The 14,403-nt window shown below is 41.9% G+C and overlaps 1 protein-coding gene across 4 annotated transcripts in view; it reads left to right on the forward strand.

Annotated features, from left to right (window-relative positions):
• The window catches only part of LOC122551869 (E3 ubiquitin-protein ligase MARCHF4-like), a 275,970-nt gene extending 263,843 nt beyond the window's left edge, over positions 1–12,127 (forward strand). For 2 of the 4 annotated variants that reach the window (XM_043694417.1, XM_043694418.1), the window contains one exon: positions 10,360–12,127. In XM_043694417.1, coding sequence (XP_043550352.1) covers positions 10,360–10,679 — 320 coding nt within the window. In that variant the 3' untranslated portion in view covers positions 10,680–12,127. The remainder of the gene's footprint in view (positions 1–10,359) is intronic. The other 2 variants (XM_043694419.1, XM_043694420.1) reach the window with 1 other exon arrangement.
• Positions 12,128–14,403: the final 2,276 nt, after the last annotated feature.

Below are 14,403 nucleotides of genomic sequence, written 5' to 3' on the forward strand. Positions count from 1 at the left end.
GGGGAGATGTTAGGGGTGGGTTCTTTACCCAGAGAGTGGTGGGGGCATGGAATGTGCTGCCTGTGGGAGTGGTAGAGCCAGAATCTTTGGTGACCTTTAAGCGGCAATTGGATAGGTACATGGATGGGTGCTTAAGCTAGGACAAATGTTCGGCACAACATCGTGGGCCGAAGGGCCTGTTCTGTGCTGTATTGTTCTATGTTCTATGTATGGTGATGAAACATCTGAAAATGAACCTCCCAGCTCAGTGAGCAAATGTTCATCCAGAACCTCAACCTGAGCTACAAATCTTCTCAAAACTCTCTAATAACCTGTATCTCAGTCTTCTCCTTTACAATATTCTCCTTTTCCTGAATGAAAACAGATGAGAAATATTGGTTTAGTATCCCTCCGATCTCCACAGGGTCCACACACAACTTCCCACTTGTGTCTTTGACTGGCCCTATTCCTACCCTAATCATCCTTTTATTCCTCACATACCTATAGAAAGCTTTAGGGTTCTCCTTTATTAGATCTGCTAAAGACTGCTCATGTCCTCTCTTTGCTCTTCTTAACTCTCTCTTTAAATCCTTCCTAGCTAATCTGTAACTCTCCATCACCTCATCTGAACCATCTCGTCTCAACGTCACTTAAGCCTCCCTCTTCTGCTTAACATGAGATACCATTTCTTTAGCAAACCACTGTTCCCTTATCTTATCACTTCCTCCCTGCCTGACAGGGACATACCTATCAAGGACACGCAATAACTGTTCCTTACACGACCTACACGTTTCAATTGTCCCCAACCCCTATGATGAGAGAGTATAGTCTCAGAATAAATGGATGCTAATTTAAGACTGAGAGGAGGATCTCCTTGTCCCTGTGGGCAACTGTATGGCAGTTGGGAATCAGGATCCAATGAAATGGCAGGAAAATGGATGTTAGAAATGTCAGCCATGATCTTATTAAATGGCTCAAGGGTGTAACATCTTGCTTCTGTTGTTACTCCTTATGGTCTTATGGCACTGGTGAGACCCCATCATGGAGACAATTCAGACTAATACCCATTGCCTTATGAGGGGAGGTTAGAACAGCTGGGCTTGTACACATTGGAGTTTAGAAAAGTTAAAGGAGACTTGATTAAAATATAAAATTCAGTAGGGTCTTGAGAAGGTAGATCTCAAAACTTTTCAAAAACTACTTAGGAGAGCACCTGAAATGTCATAATATTCAAGGCTATGGGCCTAGATCTGGAAAGTGGGACTACTTTAGATTTAGCGTATTTATGGCAGTACGCCTTGATAGGTGGAAGAGTGTCTTCTATGCTGTATGATTCCTTGATGTGGAGAGGGTGTTTCCTCTTGTGAGACAATCTAAACTCGGTCACTGCTGAAAAATCAGAGTTTGCAAATTTATAACATAAATTAGGCAATTTTGTTTTCTTACAGAGGGTGAAGAATCTTTGAAACACTTGTAAAGCTGGTGGAAGCGGGGTCCTTGAATGTTGTGAAGGCGGAGGTAAATCGATTGTGTTAGGGAAGAGTTTTCAGGGGTACGCAGAAATATTAATGTGAGGTAAAAAAAATCAATCATCAGATCTTTATGAATGGGATAGCAGGTTCTAGGGGGCCAAATGGCCTACCCCTGCTCTTCGCTTGGATGCTCACAAATACGGTTTGAACACATTTCACAGATCACCTCATTTTACCACTTCACAGAATTACACAATCTCTGTCTCATTGCACTGAAGTCAGCCATATCTGAATCTAGAATCCTCAGAGATGAGATTTTTCTCTTTTATTTTTCTCCATCTTTCTCTTTTCAACTGCTAAACTCAATCATATGATTAGTATTGAATAAATGTTGGAACACTTTTGAAATTCATTCCTTTTCTGAGTTGCATTGTCCTTTTTACCCTGTCCAGGACAGTGCCTCCAACAGGGCAGAACTCCAGGTTAGACCACACTGGATCCGTGGCTCATGGCCCTGGAGTGGGATTTGCCTCTGAGGGAGAAGGTGGTGAGGTCATGGGTGCTGCATGTCAAGCAACACCAGAGACTATTCTGATTGGCGCGTGACAGCTTTTTGAGGATGTTGGTGGGGCCTCTTCCAGCGTACAGTGTCCAGTTCTGGTCGCCCTGTTATAGGAAAGATACTGTGGTTCTGTTCACCGAGCTGGGAATTTGTGTTGCCGACGTTTCGTCCCCTGTCTAGGTGACATCCTCAGTGCTTGGGAGCCTCCTGTGAAGCGCTTCTGTGATCTTTCTGTGATCAAACCATTTGTAGTGGTTTGAATCTGTCACTTCCGGTTGTCAGTTCCAGCTGTCCGTTGCAGTGGCCGGTATATTGGATCCAGATCGATGTGCTTATTGATTGAATCTGTGGATGAGTGCAATGCCTCTAGGAATTCCCTGGCTGTTCTCTGTTTGGCTTGTCCTATAATAGTAGTGTTGTCCCAGTCAAATTCATGTTGCTTGTCATCTGCGTGTGTGGCTACTAAGGATAGCTGGTCGTGTCGTTTCGTGGCTAGTTGTGGCACGACCAGCTATCTTGACAGTGGAGTGGGATGGTTCAAGCTTGTCTTCCAGGAAGAAGCAGAGAGACTCTGTCCAATTTTTCTTCATAAAACTCTCCAGGCCAGACAACATTCTGGTAAATGTCCTCTGCTACCTCTCCAGTGCTATCACATCTCGCCTATGGTGTGGATTAGAGAACTGCACAGTTAGCTGTGGCCTAACCAAAGTTTAATACAGTTCCAGCATCACCTCCCTGCTCTTAAACTTGATGCCTCGGCTAATAAAGGCAATATCCCACATTCTTTGTCATAAAACTGTCCCTTTTTTTTCTAAAAGTTGTTCCTTGGCTCAAGGAGACTCTGTCCTTGATGTTTTTCAGAGGAGCAATAAACTGGGCCGGGCTCCAGTCAGTCTGATTTGGTACAGAGATGAAAAGGATTTTGAGAGGCCTTTTGTTTATATGTAAACAGATATTTTAGAAATGACCTGTATAATGAAAGGGGAGTGATCAGCTCTTTAGCTGAGCTGAGCAGTTTTAGTTTAGTCTTGAACTGGGAAGTTCAACAGGGAGCTGTGTGGAAACTCTCTCTTTTCTGCCCTTCAACTTCAACCTGTAAGCATATGTCCCATTTATACTGGTTTCTAAAGGAAGTTTGTTTATTAGGACTGTTGTGTATATTCAGAAAAGCATATTTAAGTCTAGTTGGATAGATTGAGTTCTGGAGGGGTTCTTTATTCTGTTCTTTGTGTTTTCGTTGTGTAATTTTGTGAATAAATCTTTGTCTGTAGTCAGAAGCCTAATGAGTAACTATTTAAGTATGTTCAAGCATTGCCTAAATTTGATAAGAAGGATGTGGAAGCCTTTTTTATCTCATTTGAAAAGATGGCTAAGCAAAATGCAGTGGCCAGTGGCAATGTGGGTTTTGTTAATCCAAACGAAACTTGTAGGTAGGGCGAGTGAGGTATTCGCATCACGATCAGAGGACATATCTGGAGAGTGAGGTGGTGAAAAAAGCCATTTTAAGTGCAAATGAGCTTGTACCAGAAGCCTATAGACAACGTTTCAGGAATCTAAGGAGGGACCCTATATTGAGTTGAATCAAACCTATATTGAGTTTGAAAGGATCAAACAGAGTAATTTTGATAGATGGATAAGAGCTTTAAAAATCGAGCAAACTATGATGCCCTTAGAGAGGCATTTATTTTGGAGCAATTCAAAAATTCACTGCCTGAAGTAGTGCAAACTCATGTGGAAGAACAGAGTTAAAATGGCAAGGTTAGCAGGTGAAGTGGCTGATGATTATGAGCTGGTCCATAAAACTTGGTTTAGCTTGAAGTAAAAGGACCATTAAAGTTAATGAAGGAGAAATGAATAAGTCAGAATTCAGAGACCACCCATTTGGGATACATGTCAAATTTTAGAGAACGATTCAATAGAGCTGGAGAGTTGGCTAGACAGCATTTAAAAGTACCACTGCATACAATGAAACAGGAAGCTGATAAGAAATCACAAATTCGCAATTTACAAACTGGGGACAAGGTATTGGTGTTACTTCCAGCAACGGATCATAGAGATGTACAGCATGGAAACAGACCCTTCGGTCCATCCCGTCCATGCCAACCAGCTATCCCAACCCAATCTAGTTCCACCTGCCAGCACCCGGCCCATATCCCTCCAAACCCTTCCTATTCATATACCCATCCAAATGCCTCTCAAATGTTGCAATTGTACCAGCCTCCATCTCTTACACTGGTAGCTCATTCCATACATGTATCACACTCTGTATGAAAACGTTGCCTCATAAGTCTCTTTTATATCTTTCCTCTCTCACCCTAAACCTATGCCCTAGCGTTCTGGACTCCCCGACCCCAGGGAAAAGACTTTGTCTATTTACCCTATCCATGCCCCTCATAATTTTGTATACCTCTATAAGGTCACCTGTCAGCCTCCGACGCTCCAGGGAAAACAGCCCCACCCTATTCATCCTCTCCCTATAGCTCAAATCCTCCAACCCTGGCAACATCCTTGTAAATCTATTCTGAACCCTGTCAAGTTTCACAACATCTTTCCGATAGGAAGGAGACCACGCATTTATCTGAATTAAACTCCATCTGCCACTTCACAGCCTATTGGCCCATCTGGTCAAGATCCTGTTGTAATCTGAGGTAATCCTCTTCGCTGTCCACTACACCTCCAATTTTGGTGTCATCTGGAAACTTACTAACTGTACCCTTATGCTCGCATCCAAATCATTTATGTAAATGACAAAAAGTAGAGGTCCCAGCACCAATCCTTGTAGCACTTCACTGGTCACAGGCCTCCAGTCTGAAAAACAACCCTGCACCACCACCCTCTGTCTTCTACCTTTGACATTTTAAAAGCAAGGTTTAGTAGATGTTATCAAATTGAGAAGAAATCGAGTGAGGAGAACTACTTTATAAGAACTCCAGACAGGAAAGAAATCTCAGAGTGTGTCATGTGAATATACTCAAAAGGTATTTTGTTAGGGAAGGAAAGCAAGAGGAGAAGGTGTTAATGATTACAGCACAGAAGGAAGAACCAAGTTCTGAATTGGACATTCCTCAAATCAAACTGGACATTGAGGAAGTTGTCAAAAATTGGGATTATAAATGATTGAGTTACCTTCCACAAGAAAATGACCTGAAAGAATTATTACTATCACATGAGGAGATATGCGGAAATAAACTGGAAGTACTAACCTAATTGTGCATGATGTAGATATTAGATTACTTACAGTGTGGAAACAGACCCTCCGAAGAGCAACCCGCCCAGACCCATTCGCCTACTTTATGCAAGGTTTGTGAAGGTTTGTAGCTCAGGTTGAGGTTTAGGGTGTAGGTTTGCTCGCTGAGCTGCAGGTTTGATATCCAGACATTTCATTACCTGGCTAGGTAACATCATCAGTAACGACCTCTAAGTGAAGCGAAGCTGTTGTCTCCTGAAATTCCATGCAAGGACTGCAGTTTCGACTGGGACAACACATCTATCCTGGGACAGGCTCAGCAAAGACATGCCAGAGAATTCCTAGAGGCCTGGCACTCCAACCACAACACCATAAACAAACACATAGATCTAGATACCATCTATCAACCCCTCAGAAAATGAACAGGAAATGACATCACCACAAACCCCAGGAACCCCATCCAGAAGAAAGAGAAAGATATAATTAGAAGGCAGGAGACAACAGCTTCACTTGGAGGTCGCCACTGATGATGTTACCTAGCCAGGTAATGAAACGTCTGGATATCAAACCTACAGGTCAGCGAGCAAACCTACACCCCATTCCCCTACATTTACCCCTTCACCTAATACTATGGGCAATTTAGCATAGCCAATTCACCAAACCTGCACATTTTTGGACTGTGGGAGGAAACCGGAGCACCCGGAGGAAACCCACGCAGACACAGGGAGAATGTGCAAACTCCACACAGCAGTTGCCTGAGGCGGGAATTGAACCCGAGTCTAGGGCACTGTGAGGCAGCAGTGCTAACCACTGTGCCACCGTGCCACCCATATAGCAGATGCTGTTCGATTAAGCAACATCCTTCTTAGTACCATTCTCTAAACTTGGCACAGGTTCAGAGGTGATAGAGTGCATGCTCCATGATGGCATAATCGAGTGAGTTACAGTGACTGGAACTTACCTCTGGTCAAACTGCCAAAGCCAGATGGTACCCAATAATCATGTGTGGACTATCGCAAAGTCAACGCTGTTACAAAGACTGATACATATCAAATTCCACGGTTGGAGGACTGTGTCGAAAAAATGGGACAAGCAACTTGCACTTCTAAGTTGGACTTGCTCAGAAGCTACTGGCAAGTACCTCTGTCAGAGAGAGCATCACTTCAAAGTCATGCCATTTGGTATGAAAAATGCTTCAGCCACATTTCAGAGACATAGAAACAGAGAAAAGTACAGCACAGAACAGGCCCTTGGCCCACAATGTTGTGCTGAGGATTAATCCTAATATAAAATAACCTAACCTACACTCCCCTCATGGGGCCATGTTATTGGACATGTACAAATGGCCCCATGGGATTCGAAAACAAAAGTAACTGGGGTATTTCCCACACCGTCAATGAAAAACGTAGTACTACAGTTCCTGGATTTGAGTGGATTTTACCGAAGGTTTGTGCCTAACTTTCGCAGTGTGGCTGCTCCACTCAGCGAATTGTTAAAAAAAGGTCAACAAGTTTCAGTGGACTGTCAAAAGGCATTTGACAGCCTAAAAACTGTGTTAACCATTGCCCGAATATTAGCCACACTGGATTACACAAAGCCTTTCAAGGTGGCTATCAATGCCAGTGATGTGGGTGTCAGTGCAGTGCTCCTGCAGGAGGATTATGAGGGAATGGAAAGACCCATCGGGTATTTTTCCAGGAAGTTGAACGTTCCTCAACAGAAATATTCAATGGTGGAGAAAGAGACTTTAAGCTTGGTGTTGGCATTACATAATTTCAGCATTTATATTACCAGCAATGCATCTGAGACAATTGTATATACTGATCACAACCCATTGACATTTGTGGAAAATGTTAAGGACAAAAATGCCAGAGTGTTTAAATGCAGCTTGTTGTTGCAACCATTCAATTTGACAATTGTGCATGTGGAAGGTCAAGATGTGTTATCAAGACTCAAATGAGAAATAGAGGCATTCGGTGGTGGGTGTACCGCGGCCTGAATTTGCATGTGGTTGTACATGTTTGCATGTTTATAGTTAATATAATGTATATGTGTGTTCAGATCACTAACTGGGTTTTGAAGGGTTAAAAATCTTTTGGTATTGATGGTCCATTTTTTTAAGGGGGGGGAGATGTTTCACAAAGCTAGTCCCTTTTCTTCTAAAAGCTGTTCCTTGGCTCAAGGAGACTCTGTCCATGATATTTCTCAGAAAGGTAATAAACCGGACCAGGCTCCAATCAGTCTGGTTTGGTACAGAGATGAAAAGGATTCTGAGGGGCCTTTCATTTATATGTAAACTGATGAGACTTTAGGCCAAAGTGTCATGTTTTAGAAGTGACCGGTATAATGAAAGGTCAGCTCTCTAGCTGAGCAGTTTTTAGTTCAGTCTTGAACTGGTTGGAAGCACTCTCTCTCTCTCTCTTCTCTGCCCTTTAACTTCAACCTGCAAGCATGTGTTCCATTTATATTGGTTTTTAAAGGGAGTTTGCTTATTGGGACTGTTGAGTATATTCGGAACAGCATTATTATGTCAAGTTGGATAGGTTGAGTTCTGTAGGGGTTCTTTATTCTATTCTTTCTGTTTCATTGTGTAATTTTGTGAATATATTTTTGTCTATTTTAAAATCTAGTAGTCAACCTAGCTATCCTACTCTGGGTAATTTTCACTGTGCACTTACTGAAACAAATTGCAAAGTTATGGTCTGGGGCTGCCTGCTTAACAATGTTTTGAGTGCTCTGGCCTAGTCCATAACAGGATGAGCAGAAATGACATAGGCAATCGTACATGTAAACAACATTCATGAACAGGCTGAGGAGGTAAAAACTGGAAGATTACAGATACAGGCTGAGAAATGATAAAGGGGCTCTCATTCAGCAATTGGATTTGAAGGATAAAATGGATTTAGCCTTTGAAATTCAGTAGTGCAAATGGCTGAATTACAGATTCACATATAGACAGATGAACGCTTTGTAAGAAATCATAATGGTGGCAGGCGCTGAATTCTGATGACATAAATAAAACAAGTAACCATAATTCACTACACAGTTACAGATGTCATTCAGAATGTAGGTTCATTTCCAGACATTTCGTCACCCTACTTGGTAACATCTTCAGTGGACCTCCAGGCAAAGTACTGCTGATAATTCCTGCTTTCTATTTATATGTTTGGGTTTCTTTGGGTTGGCAATATCATTTCCTGTGGTGATGTAATTTCCTGTTCTTTTTCTCAGGGGGTGGTAGGTTGGGTCTAATTTGATGTGTTTGTTGATAGAGTTCTGGTTGGAATGCTACGCTTCTAGGAATTTTTGTGCATGTCGCTGGTTGGCTTTTCCTAGGATGGATGTGTTGTCCCATTAAAAGTGGTTTCCTTCCGTATCTGTATGTAAGGATACTAGTGAGAGTGGGTCATGTTGTTTTGAGGCTAGTTCATGTTCATCTATCCTAGTGGATAGTTTCCTGCCTGTTTGTCCAATGTAGTGTTTGTTAGAGTTCTTGCAAGATATTTTGTAAATGACATTAGTTTTGCTTGTCTGTGTAGAGTCTTTCAAGTTCATTACGTACTGTGTTAAGTCTTTGATGTAGGGGAGAGTGGCTAGTGTTTCGGGACATGTTTTGTCTGCTTGTTTGGGTTTGTTGCTGAGAAATCGGCGGACTGTGTTCATTGGGTACCCATTATAGAAGAATACAGCGCAGTACAGGCCCTTGGGCCCTCGATGTTGCGCCGATCCAAGCCCACCTAAACTACACTAACCCACTATCCTCCATATACCTATCCAATGCCCTCTTAAATGCCCATAAAGAGGGAGAGTCCACCACTGTTACTGGCAGGGCATTCCATGAACTAACGACTCGCTGAGTGAAGAACCTACCCCTAACATCAGTCCTATATCTACCCCCCCTTAATTTAAAGCTATGCCCCCTTGTAATACCCGACTCCATACGCGGGAAAAGGTTCATACTGTCTACCCTATCTAACCCCCCATTCTTTTTGAATACACGGTATAGGTGATTTTCCTCTGCTCTGCATAGTTACTCTGTGCTGCAGTGTGTGTTGGCTTGTTGAAATAATGTTCTGATGCAGCTTCGTTTGTGGATGTTGGGATGATTGCTTCTGTAGTTCAATATTTGGTCCGTATGTATTGTTTTTCTGTAGATGCTGGTTTGAAGTTCCCCACTGGCTGTTCACTCTACTGTGACATCTAGGAATGGCAGTTTGTTGTTGTTTTCCTCCTCTTTAGTGAATTTTATGCCAGTTAAGGGTATTATTGATGGTGTTGAAGGTTTCCTCTGTTCACTAAAGAGGAGGAAAACAACAACAAACTGCCTAGCAGGGTGACAAAACGGCTGGAAATGAACCTTCAACTCACTGAGCAAACCTACATCCAGAACTTCAATCTGAGCTACAAATCTTCTCAAAATCGCTAAGATGTCATTCAAGCAAAGCTTAAATGTAGATTAATAAAAGAATTGCACCATTATGAGTGCTTCAGTGTACAAATACTTATAATATTTCCTTAATGTATGCAATAAGAATAAAAGTCAATTACTCTTTGCATTTTATATTAAAATCACAGGATGGTTCCCACATAGAGGGAGGCCATTCAGCTCCACTTGTTCATACTGGCGCTCTGTAAAAGCACCTCAGTAAATCCCACTCCCCACTTCTCCCCCTATCTCAGCCAATCTCTTCCTTTCAGATAATGATCTACTTTCCTTTTGAAAGTCACAATTAAATATTCTCCCTCCCACTTGTGCATTCCGCATCCTGATCATTTGCTGCAGAGAAACATTTTATCTCGTCTCTGATTCTTTTGCTCATTACTCCAAACCAGCGATCACTGATTGACAACTTTTTCATCTTTAGGAACAGCTTCTCCAGCCCCCTTCTGCTCTCTCCAGAAACTTCTTGATTTTGAATATATTTGAGAGACAGTAAGATAACGACTTAAACAAAAGACTCAATGATATTCGGATTGGCAAGTAAAGATAATTCAATTATGAAATATGATGTGAGACCAACATCAGCTCAGATTAAGCAAGCTGTATAGTTCAATTCAATGTTAAAATTACAATGATTTTATCTTTAAAAGTAGTGTGTTGAACTGTGCTACAGTAGTAATCGTAATTTTTGACTGCTCTTTCTATTCTGGCTATCCAGGTTTGATTATTCATGAGGGGCCATCTGTATATCGTATCTTTAAGCGTTGGCAAGCAGTTAACCAGCAATGGAAAGTACTGAACTATGAAAAATCCAAGGACTTGGAGGATCAGAAGAGCAGCATGAACCGTAACAGGAACTCACGGACCGAAAGGTCATCTACAACACACAGTTCCAGAGGCAACCAGCCAATGGCAACCATGTCCAATCATCACTGTGCATACACTATTCTACACATTCTCAGCCATCTGAGGTCTAATGAACAGAGGCACCAACCAAATGCAAACAGAGAACTGGTAATGAGAGTGACCACAGTCTGAGAAAAGATTTGCTTTATGGATACCATGATGAAGCATTTTAACATGGGAATGATAGCACAGCAAGAGTGAAGAGGCTGAGATGAGAAGCTCATGGTAGTAGGACAACATTGGGCATCGTGAATCTACAAGGTCTGTCTGTGGAAATAGGCTACAACTAAGGCCACAGAATGGAAATTAGTCCATTCATAGAGTCACTGTATAATCCGAACTGCCTGTGAAATGAGATAAAAATGGCCACAACTGTTAAACAATTGTTTGAGCAAAGTTTTATTCTTTGATTCAGAACTAACTGCCAAATGGATTACTTAACTGTGATTCAGGCCTAGTAGTCCCATTCAGCAGGTTGCTTTTATCATTACAATATTTCCATTGCCAACATCTGCTGACTGTACAAAATGGAAACAAGACCATTCACAACCTGGTGTTGTTGTTTGACTCTGGGTTGAACTACTGACCCAGATTTGCCCTCACCAAACCATCAATTTAGAGCATGGCACCAGAGCTTGCTTTCATCCCTACCTTAACTCATGTGCTGCTGTATTTTTTTGTTGTGTCTTGTCTGTTCTTGTTCCTATGTAGAAATACATCCTAAACTTTATTTAAAAAATACTTTCCTGGCTGGCCTCATACCTACCACCCTTTTTAAACTTGGCAACTACAAATTTGGTTGCCTGTATTATAACTTCCACCGAATACCATAGCCTGATCACCCTATGCCTTAAAAATATTCAATGACCTTGTCTCCTAAGGCAGAGTTCCAAAGTGTCACAACTTTCAAAGATAAAGAAAATCTCTTCTGTGTCCTAAAGGGTGACTACTAATTTTTAAACAGTCCCCTCTTTGTTTTCAACTGACCCACAAGAGAAACATCCTTCCCATGTCCACCTTGTCAAGACCATTCAGGATCTTATACACTTCAATCAAATCACCCCTCACTCCTCTGAATTCCAGTGGTTGCAAGCCTGGCTATAAAGTCATACAGTATGGAAATAGTTCCTTTGGTCCAATCAGTCCATGCCGACCATGTTTCTTTTTCAATTGTGGGATAACTCTGTTGATATCTGCTCAATTTGTGTAAAAAACTGCAGAAATTTACTCAGCTCTCTTTGTCAGTAGTACTTGCCAATACCCTATTAACAAATCAACTTTAGATAAAAATTACAAATTACCAACCCTATCAATGCAATCTTCTAGACTGGGAATAGGGTATGAATCCATCTGTGTGATTGCATTCACTTTCCTGTAGTCTACACGTAATCTAATTGAACCTTCTGGTTTAGGAACCAATACTACAGGAGGACTCCAATTACTCTGACTTGGTTTGATCAATTGATTCCCCAATGTGGATTGAATTTCCTTTGTTACTTTTGCCTGTTTATCTGGATTTAACCATTGCGGTCGTTGTTTTATCTGGTCCAAATTATCTACATCCGCTCAAGTGCATCGTTGCAAATTTCGTTGTATTTTCTGAGAAAACTCACAATATCTCTCTCACTTTAAAACAAAAATTGATGGAAAAACTCAGCATCTGTGGAGAGAAAGCACAGTTAACGTTTCCGGTCCAGTGATCCTTCTTCAGAACCGAAGTAGCTTGGTAAAGGTTGCTATATGTGCTGAAGGTATGGTGGGGGGAGACAGGAGGAGTAAAGAGTAGGTGGAGATTGAGCCCAGAGAGAGAATAGTTGAGCAGACAAAGGAACAGTAATGGTCATCCTGGAAGAATGAATGGCTGCTAATTGGGACCATTAGTAGCTGACAGTGGGTTGGTTGCGGTAGCATACCATTTGATGACAAGGCCTGGTGTGTGGGGATTGGGATAAAGACATGCTCAGGCTTTGAACTCGATATTGAGTCCTGAAGGCTGCAGGGTCCCCAGGCAGAAAATGAGATGTTGTTCTTCCAGCTTGCTTGCTTTGCTTGCACATTGCAGCAAGCCTGAGACAGACGTGTTGGCCAGGATATACAGTAGTGTATTGAAATGGCAGGCAATGGAAACTCAGGGTCATTTTTGCAGATGCAATGTAAGTGTTCAACAAAGCAGTTGCCCTGTCTGCATTGCGTCTCCCCAGTGGACAGCAGACAACACTGTGACCTCACAAAGGCCACAGTAACAAAAATTCATCTCCTGCTTTAAAAATGGTGATTGTTGCATTTTTATCTTCCCACTCTTTCATCTTGCTCTGCGAAGTTTTTAAATGCTCCTGTGCAATTCTATGCTCCTGTTAACCTTTTGTGAAATGTGGGCATATACTCCAACATTGAATGTTTGTTTTTCAGACTTGACAATTTATCTCTTATATGTCAATAGTCCTTTTATTTCATGTCCATGAACCAATTCAAATGCGCTGAAATGAGTAGATTAATTTGGAAAATCCCTGTTTTAAATTAGAATCAATCATGCTTGACAAATCTGTTATAATATTTCGAGGAGTTAACAACCAAGTTAGACAAAGGAGAGGCAGTGGACATAGAACATAGAACAATACAGCACAGAATAGGCCCTTCGGCACTCGATGTTGAGCCGACCTGTGAACTATTCTCAGCTCGTCCCCCTACACTATCCCAAAATCATCCACGTGCTTATCTAAGGATTGTTTAAATCTCCCTAATGTGGCAAGTTGACTACATTAGCAGGTAGGGCATTCCACGCCCTTACCACTCTCTGCGTAAAGAGATCTATTCAAATTTCCAGAAGGCCTTTAACAAGGTGCTGCACAGGAGGCTGCTAAATAAGGTTAGAGACCATGGTTTTAGGGGCAAGATACTAGCATGGATAGAGGATTGGCTAACTGTCAGAAGGCAGACAGTGGGGATAAAGATGTCTTTTCCAGGATGGTAACTAATGGCTAATGGAGTCCTGCAGGGTTCACTGTTGGGATCACAATTATTCAGGATCTAGATGAAGGAACTGAGGACAATGTTGCTGAGTTTGAAGATACTATAGAGATAGGTGGAGGGACAGTTGGCAGGAAGGCTACTGAAGGATTTTGACAGGCTAGGTAACAGGGCATAGAAAAAGCAGATGGAATGCAATATGGGAAACTGAGAGTTATGGACTTGGGTAGGAAGAATTTCTGAATGGAGAAAGGCTTCAGAAATCTGAGGTACAAAGGGGCTTAGGAGTCCTGTTTCAATCTTCTTAAGATTAGTATGCAGGTTCATTTGGCAGTTAGGAAGGGAAATGCAATGTTTGTATTCATTTCAAGAGGACAAGAATACAAGAGTAGCGATGTAGTACTTCTGAGGCTGTATGAGGCTCTGATCAGACTGCATTTGGAATATTGTGAGCAGTTTCTGCCCACATATCTAAGGAAGGATTTGCTGGTCTTGGAGGGCTTCCAGAAGAGGTTTTCAAAATGATCCTAGAGATAAAGGACTTGTCGTATCAGAGCGGCCGAGGACTCTGGATCTGTACTAAATGAAGTTCTGAAGGATGAGGAAGGATGTGATTGAAAGTTACAGAATACTGAAAGACCTGAATAGCGTGGATGTGGAGAAGATGTTTCCAATAATGGGAGAGGCTAGGATCCGAGGGCACAGACGCAGAGTGAAGGAGCGACCATTTAGAACTGAAATGAGGAGGACTCTCTTCAGCCAGAAGGTGGTGAATCTATGGAATTCATTGCCACAAAAGGCTGTGGAATCCAAGTCACTGAGGGTCTTTAAGACAGAAACGGATAGGTACTTGATTAGTAAGGGGATCAAAGGTTACAGATGGAGACAG

Source organism: Chiloscyllium plagiosum, chromosome 7, assembly GCF_004010195.1.
Source record: "Chiloscyllium plagiosum isolate BGI_BamShark_2017 chromosome 7, ASM401019v2, whole genome shotgun sequence".
Classification (NCBI taxonomy): Eukaryota; Metazoa; Chordata; class Chondrichthyes; order Orectolobiformes; family Hemiscylliidae; genus Chiloscyllium; species Chiloscyllium plagiosum.